Here is a 22,093-nt window from a genome sequence, read left to right on the forward strand (position 1 = left end):
ATGGTTGACCATGAAACCTTACCCCACAATCGTCTGACTGGAATTGGAGAAACGGTGACAGACCACTGGCTGGTGTCAGCAGCAGTCATAACAGCCACATCAAGCTCTGCAGACTGGCACAAAAGCAAAACAAAAGTGTCATTACCAGGGCGTCACAATATCAGATTCAATCGACCAACGACCAATTTCGATGCGACGAAGAGACTGCTGACTTTTTTTTTCTGTTAAAGTCGAATAGCTTCGCAGCATTCTAAAACCTCAGTCGGCGTGCACAAACAAATGTTCAATCGCTTGTCTTTCTTTCTCCCGTCGCTCCATTGGTCTTTCTTTCAAGCTTCGGTGAAACGTACGAGCGAAAGAGCGCTCGACTTTGATAGTTTCGTCTTTCATGAAACACATCAACAGAGGTTTCATGACGTATAGTATATGAAGGAAATTGAAAATATATATTTAAAGCATTTCTCACGTGAAAACACTTGAAGATTACACGTAATATGTTTAATTTATCTTCTATCCTCATATTTAAAATAACGAAAACGGGACATAACGCATTTTAAACAAATTGAAAGAGCGGTGATAGAGTATTCGTGAAAGAGAGTGAAAGCCATAATGAGGTTTCGAAATTCGACGTTAGTTACATTGAAAGCGATAAGCAAAGCAACGACGAGAAGATCCACAGTCAGCCTTTCCTTCTAAGCGTGCTTCTGTTTCATTTTCGTTTCTTGTTGATAGTCTAGCTAGGCGTTATAGAAATGAAGCGTTGAACACGTTTGTATGAGAGAAACAAAACTCGAGTTTATTTTAGAGCTTCGAAAATGTAGAGCCCTTACTGTGGTAAGGAGGGGCACTTCAGACGTGACTGCCGCAAATGGATCAGGATCAACGAAGAAAGGGTGGCGATTCGGGCCGTGAGCCGAGCAGCTCCAAGCATAAAGTGAATCAAGTAGAAGAAGAAAGTGGAGTGTGCATAAGTGTACGATCGAAGAATGAAGATGGACAATCATACATAGATTCGGGGTGTACCTCTCATATGACTGCACAAGTAACAATTTGGGTTTGGTGAGGGTTCTGTAGACTTTGACTTAGACTTGAAGAATGTTATAAGTGGATGCTTCACATCGAGATTTGAAAACATGGAACCTTGTCAATCTTCCGTAGGGAATGAAAGTAGTTGGCAGCCTTTGTGAACCGGTTAAATATAAAGCGCGATTGGTCGCACAAGGGTGGAGTAAACGAACGGGTGTGTACTTCGAGGAGGTGTATGCGCCAGCTGCAAGCGAATTTCAGAACACTTCTGGCAGTAGTGAGTCACAAGAAGATGATTCTGAAGCTGTGGATATAGAGACATCCTACCTTAACGGTAGTCTCAACCCGTGGTGCTCATGCCCAGTTTTTAATAGCTGTATCTTTTTCGATGGCCGTATTTTAAGTTAAATTTAGTGTATTTTCCAATCATTTTGGCCATACATTCGTAATGCAAAAGAATTTCAAGCTGGGGTTGCTGCATCATAGATATCCAAGCATCACGTGTGGCCATCACTGGTCTAGACGAAGAGGTCTACATAATTCAGCCACCCGGATTCGTAGAACCGGGCAAAGAAGGACTAGTTTGTCCACTACTCAAAAGCATTTATAGACTACGGCAATCCGCATGTTGCTGAAAGTATTGAAGGAGATGGGGTTCACGGGTAGCTCGACAGATCCATGTTTGTACGTTCGAGACGTCGACGGTAGGCATAGTAGTACATGATACTCTACGTTGATGATGTGGTTATTGGTTGCGACGATAAAGAAGAGCTCGAATGTGTACATGAAGGAATCAGCAAGCATTTTGAAACAACGGAAGTTAACATATTTCCTCGGTCTGGAGATTGAACGTGTCAACGGAAATTACAGTCTCTGCCTATCAGGGTACATCCAACGCGTTGCTGAACAGTTTGGATTGGGTGAAGCGAAATGCTCTCGCATACCAATGGATGAAGCCTATGCTCGAGGTGATTCGCAGAATCAACCATTAATGGATAATGTCAACTATAGAAGCTTGGTGGAAGCGTTATTGTACGTCTCTGTGAATGCGTGACCTGACATAGCTGTAGCCCTGTAGCTACATCGATTCTTGCACGGAAAGTATCTCAGCCAACAGAGACCGACTGGGCGGCCGCAAAACGTGTTGTCAGATATCTGCGTCGTACTGTTGATTGGAAGCTGCATTTCAGCGGATCATCCTGAATTGATGGGTTATTCCGATGCGGATTGGTCTGGCGATCACATCTTAGTTTTCCCAATCTAAGTCTTACATTTGGTCAACATTTAGCCATTTTTGAATTTATGACGTGCTAATGAACAGCTTTGCTCCGTTTCCCATACATTTTCCCATACAAACTTTAAAATTATCCTGCAAATCTTAATCGTACATTTCATTCAAATTTGGAACAGTTGTTGGGAACTTTAATACAAATCGAAAGAGCAGTGGGGAACAGGCGGTTGTTATCCGCCATAAAACGTGACCAACCCTAATGCTCACTCTCCGTTCAATTCGTCAGTTCAGTGTGGAGGAAAATCCTTCCAGTATTTTTCCAAGTTATAATCTAATTTTGACCTTATACTAATTTCTGTAAAGGTTGAAAACGAGAAAATCCGCACACGAAAATGTTGTTGGGGTTTAAAATTGCAATTTATTTTTAATAGTTCAATGTAACAGCTGTACATTGAGGTATTAAAGACTGTACCAGTAGGTATTAAAGGCTGACTAAAAGTAAATTAGTACGCACAAAAAGACCTGTAATTCGTGATTCAATAAGTTTAAAAAGTCCATTAATGGTTGTTTTACAGTACTTTTAATAAAACTTCAAAGTTTCAGCATTAGATGGTTACATTTTTCCAGTTCAAACGAAATCTCGAACCTTCCTCTTGATGGAGCCCATTAGCGCCCGCACAGTGGAAACGGACACGGAATCAGCGCATTTCTTCCATTTGGCTCGCATTTGCTAGATGTCCTTGACTGCTTCGCCGCTTCGTCGAAGTAGCTGCTTTGAAATTGCCCAGTATTTTTCGTTTGGTCGAAATTCCAGGCAATTCGGAGGATTCATTAGCTTGGGGACAAAATCGATCTTGTTGGCAGCATACCACTCCAGAATCACCTTGGAGTAGTGGCAGCTGACCAAATCGGGCCAAAAGATGACTTTGTCCCTATGCTTGCGGTTGTGGATGACGGCTTTTTCAGGCATTCTTCGATGTAAACTTGGGATGTCATCGTCGAGGATGTGACAAGTGGTTCCGTTTTCAGGCCACAACTGCAAATCGCTTGCCAAATCATGGCCTTCTTCGCGAACTTGTCGGCAAACACGAACTTGAATCTTCCCCGCACATCCCCACGTCCAGTCGTAACGTAAAACTTTTGACCAGGAAGCTGCTTAAAATCGAGTTTGACGTATGTTTTGTAATCGATCAAAGTGCAGCCCTTGTGTTTCGTCAAAACACGATCGAACAAGAGCCTTGCATGCTTTTTGGTCACGGAATTCTGCTTCATGTGCCGGTTCGGATGTTTACTGGCTTTGTACGACTTGTATCCTTCCCTGGTAAGGATGTCCCGCACCGTTTGAAAGTTGACGTTGTACCTTTTGGCCACATCTCGGATCAAAAGACCGGGGTTGGCTTTAACGCACCTCAACACCTTGCTGCGCAGCTGATTATCCCTGGTTCCAGTTTTTTCGTAGGTCCGCTGATTCCTTTCCACACTCAGGGTTTCTTTGTAGGTTTTGATCACTCGACAAACTGTTGTTCTCGGCATTTTCAGCACTTTAGCCAGCTTGGAACCGGACCACACCGGATTTTCCACAATATTTATTTCTTCTTTCGAGTTCCATTTGACGTTATTTCTGAACGCGATCGACTACTTTGATCAAACTTGCACCAGTTGGTTAGAAGTGTAAACAAACCACTGTCAAAGATGTTCGATTCCTAACACTAGAGGTGTGCTAGCGGCGCGTGAGGGGTGTACCAATTTATTTTTAGTCAGCCTTTATGCTTATTGTAAGACCATTGTTTCAGCCTTCCTTCTTGCCATAGGCCATTGCTCGAAGCTTGATTCATTGAAATTTTGAAAAATTTAACCAAAAAAATGCCTAAATAGATATCTCCAAGCGCAATCTCACGAACACTAAAATCCAACATCCATGTATAAAAATGAGTACCCAAGTAACCAAAAGTTCTGATAAAAAGTAATTTGTGGCTTAAGCAGCTTGGTTGGTGGTGGTCTGTAGAATTCTAAGCAGCCTCATTTTTAAATCGTTATAAGAACTTGAAAGTTCCGGTATCATAATTGAAGAGCATTCTAAGCAGCTTCTGGCGGAACTTGAACGGACCTTTTAAAGGGTGATACGGTCAAAATTTGGTCAATATCAACTTGACGTATTTCTTTCAATTTTGCATTTAAAAAACCTGAACACCCCTCATTTTGAAGGTGTGTGTGTGTAGAATGTTGCTCCTATTTTGATTTTGGAATTCACTCTTCAGTTGTCAAAATGCCGTCCAAGCAAGAAGAGCAGCGTATCAAAATTTTGCTCGCGCATCGCGAAAATCCGAGCTACTCGCACGCAAAGTTGGCAAAATCGCTAAAAGTTGCCAAATCAACCGTTACAAATGTAATTAAAGTGTTTGGGGAACGTTTGTTGACAGCCAGGAAGTCTGGATCGGGGGGAAATCGAAAACCGGAAGCCGCTGAGACGACAAAGAGAGTTGCCGGTAGTTTCAAGCGAAACCCTAACCTCTCTCTCCGAGAAGCCGCAAATAAGCTGGGTGTATCGTCTACAACCGTGCATCGAGCCAAAAAACGAGCCGGACTATCGACTTACAAGAAGGTAGTGACTCCAAATCGCGATGATAAACAAAATACGACGGCCAAAGCGCGATCCCGGAGGCTGTACACGACGATGCTGACGAAGTTTGACTGCGTGGTAATGGACGACGAAACCTACGTCAAAGCCGACTACAAGCAGCTTCCGGGACAGGAGTTTTATACGGCAAAAGGAAGGGGAAAGGTAGCAGATGTTTTCAAGCACATGAAACTGTCAAAGTTAGCAAAGAAATATCTGGTTTGGCAAGCCATCTGTACCTGTGGCTTGAAAAGCAGCATTTTCATAGCTTCCGGGACTGTCAACCAAGAAATTTACGTGAAAGAGTGTTTGAATAAACGTCTGCTGCCTTTCCTGAAGAAACACGGTTGTTCCGTACTGTTTTGGCCGGATTTGGCATCTTGCCATTACGGTAAAAAGGCCATGGAGTGGTACGCCGCCAACAACGTGCAGGTGGTTCCCAAGGACAAGAACCCTCCCAACACGCCAGAGCTCCGCCCAATTGAGAAATACTGGGCTATTGTCAAGCGGAACCTAAAGAAGACCAAAAAACTGCTAAGGGCGAGCAGCAGTTCAAGGCAAACTGGCTTTCTGCGGCGAAGAAGGTGGACAAGGTGGCTGTACAAAATCTGATGGCAGGGGTCAAGCGTAAGGCCCGGCAATTCGGATTTGGAAAAGCGGAAGCCTAACTGAATATTTTTCCTGAATTTTATACTAATTGAACTTGAAAAAGAAATTTAATTTGATTTTTTAAATAAACGATTTCACCGATTTACACGCGTTTTCCCTTGACCAAATTTTGACCGTATCACCCTTTAGAACATAAATTAAAAAAGGTTTTTGTCCTCTATAACCAATTCAATTTTTTATAATCCATTTATTTTTCAAGGCTCAAATGCGTTAGCTTTGCGGAGCCGAATATTTTTTACATGATTGTGTTTACATGATTGTGTACAATTTTTTTATAATCCATTTATTTTTCAAGGCTCAAATGCGTTAGCTTTGCGGAGCCAAATATTTTTTACATGATTGTGTTTACATGCTGGTGATTTTTACAGAGTGAATATCATTTCTTATAACTAATGTTAGTAGAACGAGGGCCGATTACTCACGGCTTACTTGAGATTAGGGCTTACATTTATTGATCATTTGGGGGGAGAACAAGGGAAAGCATTTTGAACTAATTTAAAACTTAAACGTAAAGGTTGACTAAACATTAAACACATACATCAACAGTTATAAGAAAGTCGTAAATAAGCAAGTCGATATCACGGCAAGCCATTCTATATTTAATTCGCATTTTTATGAAAGTTTTTTTTTTTCTAAAGGCAGGTATTAATGTGTATTGATTTATCAGCATTAGTAGTAGAATTGGAGCTGTTTTAAGAATTAAACCCAGTCCTTCTGCGTGAGAGCCCCAGCACGAACCGCTGTGTCATCTGAGATATAATAAAGTGAGCTGTTAGAGTTTTCAGTGCCAGCTGACTGACTTGAATACGAAACACAACACCTTGATGAATTTTAATTTGGTGTTTGCCCGCAGGGGTTCGAATCCAGAAAATTACCTTTTAATTATTTTTTTTTATCTTTGGATAGAATGTTGATGTACTGCATAAATATAAGAATTATGATTTATTCGGGCCACTGATCATTGCATATTTACGTACATTAAATTTTGTTACTAATAAAGACTTGTGCGGATTGCTTCACGTGGCTTGAAAGTACTGTCGGAATGAACTTGAAATTCATTCGGAACTTTATTAGAACTTTATGGAACTTGAAGGTTCGGTTGGAACTTTATTTGAAACTTGGAAGTGAATTTAATCGTGGAATGCAGAACTTTTGGTTACTTGGGTAGAGCGCGCGGTCTCACGCACACTTTTGTTCATCTGGAGAACTCTATGGCAGCGTTTTTAATGTGTCGGGATTTTTTCGTGTTCAACCTTTATAATCGAACCAATGTACCAAGCAAAGTGTTCTTGAATAACTTGTTTACCCCGGCACCATGGTAACGCCATCGCAAATGACGGCTTCGTCACTTCTTTACCTACTATCGTCAAGGGGATAAATGAAGTCTTAGAATGTTAATTTTTTTTTCAAACCGATGCTCTAGAATATAATGCACCTTCATGCAAAGAATCAGCACTCAAAGGTAAAGGTAAAGAAGTGCCGATGCCGTCATTTCCCCTACCTGCAATAGTAACAGCATTGTTTGGAATTCCAAATTCTCTCTGATCCCGCACAATTACCTCGGTTGTGTGACGTCACCGGGGCACAGGCGGCATTACTGCTGATCGCCGCCATCTGACTGAGCGCCTTGCCATGGCTGTGCTGATACAGGGCCGGCTTCAGGAATGATATGAACAGATGCCTCGTAAGCTCCTCCGGCGTTTCGCAGTCTAGGAATGCGTCCAAAAATTTGCGAAAACCCTCGTAATCGACATCCTGGAAAAAAAAGAGTGGAAAAGAAAATGGGTGATGGTTGAGTAAAAAATGTGATAAGTGTCCTGCGAGGATGGAAGGCAGGGAAAAAGGGCGGGCTCACGTACGCAGAACACCACTCGACTCAATATCCCATAAATCAACTGGTGATTTAGATAAACAACCCGGCGATGGGAAGCAGTTTGTTCCATCAGGAGAAAGGGGAATGCGTAGAGTGTGATGTTGGTCTCGCCTTGAAGAGCGAGGGACGGAAGTTCCGTGATTTCCATGAGGTATCATTTGCTTTGTTGGCTTTGGGAAATTTGTTACTGTCTGACCTAATTTTGCGGAAACTTATTAGGTTGTAGATAAATTACAGGAATTAGCTGTTTGGGCGTTTTCATCAGATTTGTTCATTTATTATTTAGATTTTTTTTCGAATGTTATACCGACAAGGTATCGTACTAAATATGTCTGCTTTCAAAATGATAAGCCCCTTTTCTGTTTCCCTTCAAATTGACCTGACGGCTTCAAACAATGTTGAAATCAGTTTGTGGCGCAAACTTTTAAATTGCTACCGACTGCAATGTTTTCATGCTACAATTATCTACAGAGCGTAACTTTTCTGCCCGTCGTTTTGCTCCCGATCCGAGTTCTACGAATATGACGGACAACGGACAAAATCAGGTGAATGCGGTATTCCATCACGAAAGACGATGAGGTAAACTCTACCGTGGTTCTTCCTAGCGTGCGGAAATTCCGTTCACCGTTCACAACAAACGGGAATAAGGCTATACCACAGATAAACAGACCTAGAACTCACTTGTTGTTCTCCGAACACACATTTAAGAACACGATTGACGGAATCCCTTTTCCATACAATTTGCATTACCACATCGCATTTTCGCATGCCCTCATTTGGCGGTCTATTTTAACCACGAAGCTCAAAATAAATCTAAATGCTTGTTGCAGAGAAGCAAGCACCACCGCGTTTAATTTTCAAATCTGTATGACTTCTATGTAGATGGCGTGATAAGTGCCATTGAAAATGTGATGTGGAGGGATTCCATGTAACGATCTATTACTATTTTTCTTGGCACTGGTTGAGAGATGCCAGCAGGTTTAAGAAAAGTCCTCAACCAGATCGAAAAAATATCTTCAAATGCCTTCACCGCCACTTGTGAACTTGGATAGTGGAGTGTGGGAGTCAAAGGTGGCAGGGAGAGGCTAATAACTCCTCTGATTCCTTCTAAAATAGCTATTTATGCTACAAGTTTCAAAAACAAGAAACGTAGAAGGTGAGAGTTCCATGAGAATTTTGAGGAACATTTCAAAGAATTCCTGAGCAGAAATCAAATGTAATTCAAGAATCAATTCCATTGAAGTTTTGGGAGAGTACTTGGAAAACGGTCAAGAGAATTTTTGGGAGGATTCTAAGGAGAGTGTGTAGACAGTTCCTAGAGCAAATGAAAAAAAAAATATTGGAATACTAGAGAAATTACCGAGACAAGAGAAGAGTACCGAAACAAATTATTATCATAAACCTAGAAACAGAAATAAAACAAGATCCAGATTTGAGAAAGTTTTTAAGATTTCGAGACTATGAATTATCAAGATAAGAAGATCCGCGAAAACAAACTAGAATCTGCCTGGAACCGGCTTTCGCATAGGTTTCATCGTCGATCAAGACACATCCATCAAGTTTCGTCAGCATCTGGTCATACAGCTTACGGGCCCGGGTTCTGGCCACTGTTTGTTGTTGCAGGCTTTGGTTGGGTTGTTTACTTGCTCGGTATTTGTAGCCGGATTCGCCGCACAGTGCAGTACATTACAAACCATAATCTGACCAATTGGGATCAGCCTTCCGAATGACCTTCAACCGCAGTTGACGATAAACGGTTGTACGCCAAAATGGTAGCTGATATGCGTCCATTGACGAAGCGTGAACGGCAGCTGTTGAACTCCTTGGAAGCAATCGAGTGGTTTGTCCAGAACCATTATCCACCATTGAAAGACGAAAGCAAAGCTGGAGTTCGCCTTCAAGTTCTAGAAGCAGTTTACAAGGAGTATTTCGAGGGCCGGAGTAAAATCGAGCTTCTACTGGAAGAAATCGACCTAAGCGGTGATTCAGAGATAAAGACGGACGATCACCAGATCGAGCAATAAGAAGGCTGTCAGCGATTTCGAAGATCACTAATGTGCCATGAAAGCAGATCTTCTCGAAATGATGGATCAGAAATTGTAGCTACAAAAAAAATCTATATTAAGAATCGTGAATTGTGTTTTCCGAAGCTAATGTTCGACAACTTATTTATATATTTGTCGTCAATCAGTGTCGACCGTTTTAAAATTGTGGTCTTAAGTGCTATTTTTACAATTTTGACTTTATTTATATTTTTTTTATAATATGTCATGAGAACAAGTTAAAAGAAAAGTTACTTCTAGCTGACGTTATGCGAGAAATTAAAATATTGCTTTAATTTGGTTTTTGTCATTGTAAAGTCAATGTTATCGCAGTGCTTATTATATGTTGTGACTATGGCATGACCAGACACTCCCGGGTAACTAACTCAGTAGCATGAGACCCCTGAACTGTGTCGCAGGGCCGGCATGTTACTGGGTATTCGGAGGGGCTACGCGGACAAAGTATGAAACACAGGAATATTCACATTTTCTAAAACATTTATTTGCCCTTTTCTGTGGCGTGTGGGTGTGGGTTTTCACATATATGTGGCGTGTATGCGAGGGTTCAAAATTTAGCACTCACTGCTGCAGCAGGATCTCCTACGGCGTCGCGACGCTGGCGTTGGCCCACACGTCTGCTCCTGCACTACCGTGTGGTCGGAAACTTGCGGCGCGGGCTGCAGACAGTGTTGTTGCAGCTTTGGGAGAATGGCGGATCTGGTGGCGTTCATCAGCCACATACGGCTCAGCAGGCGTTGCTGGCTCGTTTGGCTGGCAGGCGTCTTCCGTCGTTGACAAAATTGGCTGACCGTGGCATGGCCACCTTGGTCGAGCCGAGACGGGACCCTCCTTGACAATTAAGGCCACCGGTCTGAGGGAATCGTCCCTGACGGACGATCGAGGATCATTTACTATTAGGCTCCGAAGCCATCTTGACTTCCGAGCCGAGCCGTGTAAGACCGTTTTATTTACGGTACGAGGTCTTGAGAATTGTTATAATTCAGGGAAATTTTCCGACAGGATAATAAAAAGTAAATTACCTGAACGGAGGCAGTCCAACATCCCAGAAACCCCAGAAGGGGGGGGGGGGGTACACTAAATGGCACTGCACTTTACGATACCGGTCTACACGGACGCCTGATTACTTCTGCCAATTAGAAGGTTTTTTTCTTTTAGAAGATGGCCACTCGCATGCCTTTTGCCGATCATTCTCCATTTTTAGCTTAAGACTACGATTTTCCTCCCTTTAGTATCGTTCGAGTGTTTTTGCAGCGGTACTAACCCTCTCGCTGCTGTGTGTTGCCTTCTGTCTTTGATATTACGTGAATTTTCCAAACAACAACAACTCATACAAACGAAAATCCACGGATTGTAACCAACTGGTTACAATGTGTCCATCATTTGGTTCAAGGATCCAAATTTGGCATAATGCGTACGATGACGATTTGTAGCAAATATATTTCTATTTCGTAAATGCCTAGATGGTGTATATAAATTTAAGGATGACAATAGTTCTATTGAATCAATGCCATGTGATACGATATCGTTTACGAATGAAATCATAGCAAATTCACGACGCTCTTTTAATGTTTGGATATTTATGAGCATACACCGAGCTGTGTAAGATGGCAGAGGAAATACAGTCCAACCTAACTTGCGGAGTGCATACAATAGAAACTGCTTTTGAACGGACTCTATTCTTTCTTCGTGTGTGATTGAAAAAGGAGACCAAACTATGCTGCAATATTCTAATATCGACCTTAAATAAGCAATGTACAATGTTTAAGTCGTATACGGATCGTGAAAGTTATAACAGAAACGTTTTATGAAACCAAGCATGTTGTTAGCTCTGTTAATAATTGTGTTATAATGACCTGTGAAAGTAAGTTTTGAGTCCAAAATAACACCTAGATCCCTGACTCTATCACACTTTTCTACGATCTGGTTTCCTAAAGTGATTGTTATATCAGGTAGGATTCGTTTTCTACTAATGGTAATTGAGTTACATTTTTTTTATATTTAATTGTAGCAAATTCTTAGTTGTTGAACGGCCTTTAAAGAAACCATGTTGCATAGTAGTTATTCTGTTTTTAATTTGAAGAGTTTTTCATTTATAATCGCCTCGAAAAGTTTCGGAATGCAAGAGATAATGGCTATACCACGATAATAACGTATATCAGATTTTTTGCCTGATTTAAAGATAGGCACTAAAAACGAGTTTTTCCATATTTTAGGGAAGTTTTCAGATTCCAGTGACATATTGAAAATTCAAAATAATGAAGCAGTAAGTTCAGTTGCTAAAGTTTTCATAAAAACTGGCGGAACACCGTCTGGGCCAGGACTTTTAGATGCATCTAAATTGTTTAAACCCTTTAAGATATCATGAACCTTGATTTGACTTACGCTGATGTCACTTGAAAATTCTGGATAAGATTCAAAATATTCACGGTCACAGTCCTCTTCTGAAAACGTAGTATAGATTTCTTGGAAGAAATTTACAAACAAATTGCATATATCATCCGAGTTCTCATCAGATTTTAATTGGGTTTTCACATAATTGAAGAAGTTCCTAGGACAACATTTTATTTCAAGTTCAGTTTTTAAATTATACTCCTTAAATGCCATATTCACGGCCAAATTAAACTGATCGCAAATCTTTAATAGTAGTGAAGGCCAATATTTTATTTTTATTAAATTTGTGAGCTTTTTGCTTTCGATTTTTTTTAAATTTTTCAGTTCCCTGTTGTACCAAACCGGATGTTTTGCATGACTCTGACGTCTTCTTCTTTTTGTTGGCACTTCTTCGAGTATTATTTCAAACAACACATTGTAGAATACGTCAACTGCACATTCAACATTTCCTGCAGTTCTTAATATTGCTTGCCAATCGACAATGTTCAATCTATTTCTAATGTTATCATAATTTGCTGAATTGTAATCAAAGATTTCATCAAATTCGCAGTCGTTGGTTCTTTCATTTATGTGAATAAGGAACATTCTATTGCTGTGTGAAACATTCCTTTTCTCCATATGGGACTTAACGATTCAGTTACACAGAAATCTTCATAAGTATCAATTTTGTTGATTTTTCACATGGTTAATTTGAATAAGTCCTTAATTTGCAATGGAGTGTTTCATTTTCCCCAACGATGGGAAGTAAGTTGCTTTCATTGTCCATATCAGAAATAAACTCAACATTGCGTTGGTTAAAGTCCCCATACATATGTACTTTTAAAGGGTGATACGGTCAAAATTTGGTCAATATCAACTTGACGTATTTCTTTCAATTTTGCATTTAAAAAACCTGAACACCCCTCATTTTGAAGGTGTGTGTGTGTAGAATGTTGCTCCTATTTTGATTTTGGAATTCACTCTTCAGTTGTCAAAATGCCGTCCAAGCAAGAAGAGCAGCGTATCAAAATTTTGCTCGCGCATCGCGAAAATCCGAGCTACTCGCACGCAAAGTTGGCAAAATCGCTAAAAGTTGCCAAATCAACCGTTACAAATGTAATTAAAGTGTTTGGGGAACGTTTGTCGACAGCCAGGAAGTCTGGATCGGGGGGAAATCGAAAACCGGAAGCCGCTGAGACGACAAAGAGAGTTGCCGGTAGTTTCAAGCGAAACCCTAACCTCTCTCTCCGAGATGCCGCAAATAAGCTGGGTGTATCGTCTACAACCGTGCATCGAGCCAAAAAACGAGCCGGACTATCGACTTACAAGAAGGTAGTGACTCCAAATCGCGATGATAAACAAAATACGACGGCCAAAGCGCGATCCCGGAGGCTGTACACGACGATGCTGACGAAGTTTGACTGCGTGGTAATGGACGACGAAACCTACGTCATAGCCGACTACAAGCAGCTTCCGGGACAGGAGTTTTATACGGCAAAAGGAAGGGGAAAGGTAGCTGATGTTTTCAAGCACATGAAACTGTCAAAGTTCGCAAAGAAATATCTGATTTGGCAAGCCATCTGTACCTGTGGCTTGAAAAGCAGCATTTTCATAGCTTCCGGGACTGTCAACCAAGAAATTTACGTGAAAGAGTGTTTGAATAAACGTCTGCTGCCTTTCCTGAAGAAACACGGTTGTTCCGTACTGTTTTGGCCGGATTTGGCATCTTGCCATTACGGTAAAAAGGCCATGGAGTGGTACGCCGCCAACAACGTGCAGGTGGTTCCCAAGGACAAGAACCCTCCCAACACGCCAGAGCTCCGCCCAATTGAGAAATACTGGGCTATTGTCAAGCGGAACCTAAAGAAGACCAAAAAAAACTACTAAGGGCGAGCAGCAGTTCAAGGCAAACTGGCTTTCTGCGGCGAAGAAGGTGGACAAGGTGGCTGTACAAAATCTGATGGCAGGGGTCAAGCGTAAGGCCCGGCAATTCGGATTTGGAAAAGCGGAAGCCTAACTGAATATTTTTCCTGAATTTTATACTAATTGAACTTGAAAAAGAAATTTAATTTGATTTTTTAAATAAACGATTTCACCGATTTACACGCGTTTTCCCTTGACCAAATTTTGACCGTATCACCCTTTACTTCAGGGGGTAAACTAGACAAAATTTCATCCGCTTTTCCAAAAAACTTATCATACGTGTTCTTATGAGCATTGCTTGGAGGAAAGTATACCGAAGCAAAGACATGTGTTTCGTCTGCTTCTTGCGCTTTTACCCATACATGTTCGAATTCTTTAAATTAATTAGCCATAATGATTTCAGAATTCAATTGGGTTGAAATCGCTATTAATACTCCACCTCCCGATTTTTTTCCAGACCATTGAAAATTGTGGTCGTCTCTATAAACGTTATAATTGTTACCAAAAAGTTCTTCACTTCTCACACTATCATCCCAACTTGTTTCATTAGCCATTATGACAGAGTAAGTAGAGCTTAATATATTTTTGTTAATTTCATTCATTTTGCCGGCGCTTCTCATGCGGTTAACATTTTGGCAATATACCAAAATTTCTGTAGTAGTTTGAAGAATAGGTGTAGAAGTTGATGGTAACCTGTCATTCATAAAACTATTATCAAAGTTATTTACCCCTGATCCATGTTCCGAATTTGTTTCGTTCTGCAAGGTGTCGTGATTTTCGTTATTTTCTTCCTCTATGGAGTGTGTCAGTTTCGTAAAAAAAAATATTTAAAACTATGGATTCATTACCAGCCGCATCCGGCTCGTCATGGTCTGCCTTTGAATAGTGCGTCAAGTTGGACGAAAACACGTATGTTGAACACAGCTCGCCTCACATGAAGATCTAGTAGGCATCCAGTTGGGCTGCGAGCCAGGCGTAGGCCGTGGTAAGTCACCATCAGTTGGATATGGATTGAGAGTCTCACTTCTCTGGAACTGTATTGGTCGGTGGATAGTCGATGCAGCAAACGTGGATCCGTTCGCTTGACAAGGGTTTAAAATATCACCTCGTTGGAATCGTATTGTAGGTCTGTAGTTGATCGTCGCTTGTGTCAAACGATGCTTCGCTGCCGCAAGTAGCTCACGATCGGATGGAAGTTGGTAGATTCTCCAGTCGCTCGAAAAGTTGTTACGAGCGGTGGTGTTATTCTTGAAACTGCGTTGGGGGCTGTTGCCATTATTGTTGTAGTTATTGCTGTTGTTATGATGTCGATGATTGTGTGAGTAATTACTGTTGTTGTTGTTTCTATCGTTGTTGTTGGTATTATTTCTGGATTTATTTAGCTTCCTCCGTTTTTTCCCCTTGTCGGCTATTTTTTGCTGGTTAATACGACGATTTTTTCGCTCATCGTATTGAGACCAGTCTACCCTCCATACCTTTCTGGTGCCTAGAAGACGCCATCCGTCGTTGTTGTTTATTTCGTCTTCCAAACTGGTGTATGGATCGGAAGGCTCGGGCGAAGGCGCGGGGTTCTGCGACGTCATTATATGAGCTGACAATGACTTCAGCTCATCAAGAACATTGAGCTCTAGAATCGGGTTAGTAGTCATTGTTGACGTAGCGGCTGCATAAATTGCCAGCTGATTGAGCTGACATATTTCTGCGTTTATATTACGCAGATCACCGGCTAGCTCAGACGTCACAGAATCCAACGACTTTGAAATTCTGTCATTGGTTGCCTGTATTGCAGAGTCGAATACAGACGTGACGTGGTTTTTTATGGTAACTACACTGCCAGCTAAACTGCTGTTTTTGTGTATTGCAGCTAGCTCATTTTTTATACTGGTTCGCAGAACCTCGAGCCCCTCAAAAGCTTCATTGACTATACTGGGTTTACTCTGATGCAGTGTGAACTGATGAATCACCTGCGTGTTGGCATGCAGTTGCTCTGTGAGGTTTTTCTGTTCCTCCGACAGCCGGTGGAAGTCCAAATTTGCTTCAACATACTTTTGGCAAGCCTCGCAACATGATAGTATGTATGAAGTGATCGGTTTCCTCTCTTTTTTCCGCATTGAACCCCGCGTCTGTGACTGCACTGTAACACCGATGCAAGCAGCATGGAACACACGTGGACATCCCGCACAAGTCCACATTATCGAATCGGCAGAGGCGTCGAAGGCACAAATTTCGCAGCTCATGACGTTAGCAAAAATTACGCTTGGTCAATAAAGTAAAACAAAAACAATATTAATTTATTTTATTTATCGCGCGCGGGGCGGGAGCTTATGAAAAACGCGTCCGAATTGATTGACGACTCGCACAGAACTGCAAATCTGCGTCACAACGACAGACAGAAAATAGCTCATCAGTAACTAGCTTCCCGTAGGCCAAACTCAAGAATGGGTCCCCTTCCGTGATAGTTTTCGTAGCCTCATCGACTCCAACACCCAGCTGATGAAGATGGCTAGATTCAGCTATCTGCGATCATCTTTGTCTGGTGACGCTGTACAGGAGAAAAGTTCAGTTTCCGCCGCTAACTACAGTGTAGCGTGGGATACGTTGCTAAAACGCTACGAGAACAAAATGCTAATAGTGAAGGCTCACATCGACGCACTTTTAGCTGTGGAATGACTGACTTCAAATGCTGGAGAAAATTGGCGAAAACACAACGAAGTGGAGTGGCGCACATGGTATGTAGTGAGGATTTGGGAGACTCATAATAACTCTCCAGTCAGTAGCTCCAGCGAAATCCAATCACGAAGATCAACGATCATCGAAGTCAGCAGTCTACCACACTACCGTAAAATCAGTTGGAAGATGTCCCTTCTGCAACGAGACATGGAATTCTGCGTTTCATTGTGCGAAGTTTCTGTGAATGAAGGTTGCTGAGAGTAATGAAGCCGTCATGAAAGGAAAGCTGTTGTTGAATTACCTCAATCCTGGCCATTTAGTGAGGACCTGCGATCTAGGAGTATGTCGCCATTGCCACCAGAAGCACCATTCCATGTTGCATAGTAGAGCAACATGATCCTCCGTTCCACACTCGCAGTCAATACCTTCAACGCAATCCCGACAGGAGCAACAATCACAATCCAAATCAAAACCGAACCAACAGACACAAACTACCAACACTACTACCTCTGCCAACTCGCATACACACTTAGCCACAAAACAAGCCAACACTAGCCAAAACCTCATTGCACTTCCTATCACTCTCTCGCAAAACATACTCCTTTCAACAGCACTTATCAATATCCAGGATCGATTTGGGAATTTGTTTTATCACTTTTGTAGGTATTTGTAGGTATGTTGTAATCGCGTTGTATGTGTATATTGTAATCGCGAGTTTTTTAGCCAGTGTGCGAAATAACGGTTCACGCGCGAACAACGCCATTTTGAAAAAAAAAAAAAAAAATGCGTAAGTCAAAATGGCCGAATTTCGGCACAAACTTGGTTCAATGCCCATAGTGCACAATTATACGAAGTTTCATGAAACTCGGAGAGGGAAATATAAAATCGACTCGTCACTTGACGTGGAACTGCTCTACTACTTTCATTTACACCAAAATACCAAATTCTAGAATTGTGAAGCATCTTCGAATCATGCGGTAAAGTAATGTCATTTTATTCATACCAAAATGGTTCGTATGCAGTATTTACTATAGTCGCTATATTCATAGTCTGGCGGATAGAATTTCGATCTATCAAATAGCGGAACCAAGACCAAAAATTGAAAAGGTACTATCAACTTTTATAAACAAAACGTTGATTATCCTTTCCTCGCCAATCGAACACAAATTACCGGCATCATCGGATAGGGGAAACTATCCTCCCAAAAAACCCAAAGATGGTGTTAGTTTGCGTAGGCGAGCCTTGAGTCACGAGAGAAGAGTTTCCGAAGTTTTGTTCGCAATAGCTGATGTGCTCTTTTCTGTTGTTAGTCATGATTTGCCCGATTGGTTCCGCTATTTGACAGCTCAATTGGTTCCCAAGATTCTATCCGCCAGACTATGAATATATATTTCTATCCGCCAGACTATGAATAGGGGAAATGACGGCTTCGGCATGACAGACTATTTTCGGCAACCCAAATTGAAACACTATTTTCACTGGATTTTCTTACGAAAACACTTCGCTGAATGCATGCAAACGATTCTTTATGCTTTCAGCTTCAATTTGACTATATTTTTACCACTGAGAAAAAGCAATCTAGCAGGGTTTTCTTGAAATGAAACACACGCACTACAAATTGTAGCTGATTTCGAGTTGCCGATAATAGAACAGCAGATTAACATGTAGTTCAAATGGAACGGTTGCCGAAGAAAAACTGGTTGCCGACAATACTCGCTCTCACTATAGAAGATTGGAGCTTTGTAAAAGCGTTTCAAAACAGTTTTTGACAATTCTTTCGACTGAAATTGTTAGAGCAGCTGGCAGCAAAAGATTGTAAACAAACCAATACTGCATATGTGTGCGTTCCATAGAGAAAAAGGCTATAGAAAGAAGGTCGCTGCTTAGGTTGCCGAGAATACGTAAATTCTCCTATATAGTATTTACTACTCTAATTGTAGGAAACTAATACTTACTGCTTTTTATTCATACGACCCAATGCGTATGTCTGTTTGTCTGTGGTTATACACTGCATTGCACCACTCACTATAGAGTAAGGATAAAGTTCTTCACTAGAAAAAGTTTATTGCTGGTTACGGGTATAAAAACATAACGGTAACTCGAGCTGCAGAAAGAAACAAATAATAAAGTCCAATTTCGGCAAACCATCATTATGTTTCAACACTGGTCGGATGATAAGCGATACTAAAAAAAAGTATGAAATTTGCATACCAATTAGCTCCGGACACGAGCCGTTAAAATTACCCCCTCGAGAGCTAGGATCAAATAGGATGCCTACAAATTATTCCCAGCAACAGCTATTAATTTTCTTCTATTTCACACATTATCAATGGCGGCACAGCGGCAGTATGCCACATTGATTGGAGGAAGTAAAAGTTCACATGCCTCCGGGAATCGGCACTGGATTCTACCGGATTTTGGGTATTTTAAGATTTCGAATGCAGTTCAATTGATCAACAATTTAGTAATGCAACAATTCCAAACAAAATCCTGAGCATATCACCGCCTCACCGCCCACCATTATGGAATGATTCACAAGTAAAATTTAAGCAATTCACCTTGAAAGCCAGACACCGACGTCATCCAGCACTTCAACCAGCACAACAGCTTCTCTTCCTGGAATTGGCTCTCTGTTACTAATCAATCTTCCCTGGCCCATTGCCCCTAGCAATCACAATCTGTTTGCCAAAAGTCCACTCACAAATCACCAAATGACTCTCGAGAAATGATGGAATGAAATTTACGCTCAAACAAATTACATTACTGGACTAAATTTCTCTCCATTCATCCCGTCGTCCCTCCAAAAGCCTCAACTTCATCCCCTCAATCCACTCGAGTGATGATTGATAATAAGATTATAAGCGATCTCGTTTCACACTCTCTATCTATCACTCTAATTTCGGAACGTATCCCGCTGGAATCTGGAATCCGACTTTCATACAAACTTTGTCCTGGATGTCACTGCTGCTAATTGGAAAATTGGAAACGTTATTTTTGGAACAGAGGGCAAAATATTCACCAGCAACGCCAAATTGGTCCTTCATACAAGCAAGACCGAGGTGGGGACTAGGCAGCCGGAGGGAGGTGGTCGAAAAAAATGACCCAATCCATCCCAATCATTACGACCGAACGGACGGACGGAAAACAGAAATCTTTTCAAGTGGTCCTTTGTCCATAGATAGGTTTATGTAGGTACCTATGTATTGGGCAGCACCACACCACTCTTGCTATAAAGTTTGGTGCCGAAAATAAACGCAGCGTAATCATTGGCCTGATCTTGCCGATGAATAATCGCACTTTGTGTCCGGGTTGACGTCACGTTTATTGCGAAGGGTATCCCTAAGGGTACATACGTTGGGTGATGGATATGATTGGTAGGAGGATTACGGGAAGTGTTGGGATGTTTCATAACGTTAACATTTTGCACTAAATTTTGAAAAAAATCATTAAATCCATTCACACAGAAATTTTGACAACATATCAGCAACCATCCAGTGAACACTTTATCACCGACAAACCGACATGAATGATTATAGAAATTACCATTAAATTTCTGCTCAAAGCACACTACTGACATAGATGACTCTGTGTTCGCGGAATATGTTCATCTAATCCATGAACACGCGTGCAAAATGTATGAAATGGTTCCTGTCTGGTCTATTCTGGACAAGTTATTTTTATCTAGATAGGGTAGAGCGCTACTTCGTCGTAATCGCCCATTTCCGAAAAGATCAATAATATCAATGATTTCACGGTGCACAAATCAATAATAGGTTTGTTCCGATGCGTTACTTCATTAGCGACAACATAAATCCTGTTAGAGCGCGATGTATGAATATTTACGCTCATTGTTCTCAAAACAAAAGAAGCGTTCCTAGCGAATCCCCTTTTTCTACGTTTATCCATAGGACGAAGAAAATCGAATGGCGTTTCCATGCGTTTGGACGGAATTGAAACTCGTAAGACGAATTAAGAATCAAGAAGCAGTATTTGATTTTAAACAATATCCCTGTTATGTTTTCATACACAAATCAACGTTTCTGTACACACTGGCTTCCGCACCTGAACAGACTGGCAGCACTGAGTGTTTTTGACATATGTACCTCTCTTTACCCTTCAGTTTAAAACATGTGCTTTTATCGAATAAACGTAATTTTCCTAATCAGTAATAAACGTTAGCATTACCATTATTCAATATTTGAAAGTGGTGTTAGAAGTTGGATAAAATGTCCATTCCAGCGGAGTTAAGCGGAGCAGCAGTTAAGGAAGTTTCAGCAGCAGCAGCCGGCGGTGCCAATGCAGCACAAGAAGGAGGCTCAAAACCAGCAGCTTTCGCAATCGGAGAATTCAAGACATCGGACGGTTCATCAGTGGAGGACTATTTCAAGCGTTTCGACTGGGCGCTCAACCTCAGCAGAATCCGGGAGGCGGACCATGCCGCATATGCTCGCGTTCATATGGGAATTGAACTGAACAACGCACTCAAATTTCTCGTCAGCCCAAGGCAACCGGAGGATTTGACATACGCTGCGATAAAAACAACATTGGTGGAACACTTCGACCGGCCGAAAAATAAGTATGCTGAAAGCATTAAATTTCGCCAACTGCGCCAGGAGCCGGAAGAGAGTATTGCGAGTTTTGCTATGTGACTACGACAGACTGCTGCTCATTGCGAATACGGAGATTTTTTGGACCGTATGCTCATCGAACAGTTACTCTTTGGCTTGGAATCTCGCGGAATGTGCGATGAAATTATTGCGAAAAACCCGGAGACGTTTGACGCTGCCTACAAGGTTGCGCACACAATGGAAGCTACACACAAAACATCTGTAGAAGTGACAACGGATCCGGTCGGAACGACAATAACAACAAACAAGTTGGGTTATGTGTCAACGGGTGTAAAGGAAGGAAGCTTTCGTCAAGGCTCGAGCAACCAGGATCGTGCTCCAACATGCCATGGCTGTGGAGGCCGCCATGTGCGAAAATACTGCAAATTCCGGGATGCGGTTTGTTTTGCTTGCAACAGAAAGGGACATTTGTCGAAGGTATGTAGATCGAAGACGGCTCAAGTCAAGGAAGAACTGTCTCCATTATCGGATGAGGGATCCGATTACGCCGATCACACGGAGGCTTTGCAGAAAGTTGATGTCATCTCGTCAGTTGAACCTCTGGACAGGAAGATGCTAGAAGTTCAGATTGATGGAAAGGCTGTGAAGATGGAATTAGACACAGAGGCGCCGTGTGCAATCGTGAGCCTGTGTACGCTTCGCAAGATCAAAGCTAGTTTTCGCCTGCACAAATCGGAAAGACAGTTTGCCAGTTACACGCGGCATAGAATCCACTGCATCGGCCGCTTGCCAGTGAATGTTACGTTGGGTAGGACCTCCCGGCGTCTAAACTTGTACGTCGTAGACGGAGATTTCGATTCACTCTTCGGTAGAGAATGGATTGCGCAATTTGCATACGACATTGACTTTGTGCAGTTGTTTGGCACGGATGAGCAAGTGAACACACTTACCGCAGCGGAACCAGTAATCACCAAGCAACAGCAGCAACGGCTGTCGCATCTCATCTCACGTTTCGATGGTGTATTCGGCGAGACTGCTGGCAAGCTGGCTGGCCCTCCGGCTACTCTACATCTGAAACCAGGA

General features: G+C 41.8%; 1 protein-coding gene across 1 annotated transcript in view; it reads right to left on the minus strand.

Moving 5' to 3' along the window:
- The window catches only part of Dgk (diacyl glycerol kinase 1), a 440,989-nt gene that overhangs the window by 82,691 nt on the left and 336,205 nt on the right, over nt 1-22,093 (minus strand). The window contains exon 6 of the mRNA XM_065230402.1: nt 7,103-7,298. Within this exon, the coding sequence (XP_065086474.1) occupies nt 7,103-7,298 (196 nt within the window). The remainder of the gene's footprint in view (nt 1-7,102; nt 7,299-22,093) is intronic.

Source organism: Ochlerotatus camptorhynchus, unplaced genomic scaffold (genome assembly GCF_037179485.1).
Source record: "Ochlerotatus camptorhynchus isolate MF236.1 unplaced genomic scaffold, CSIRO-AGI_Acam_v1.1 ptg000330l, whole genome shotgun sequence".
Taxonomy (NCBI): Eukaryota; Metazoa; Arthropoda; class Insecta; order Diptera; family Culicidae; genus Ochlerotatus; species Ochlerotatus camptorhynchus.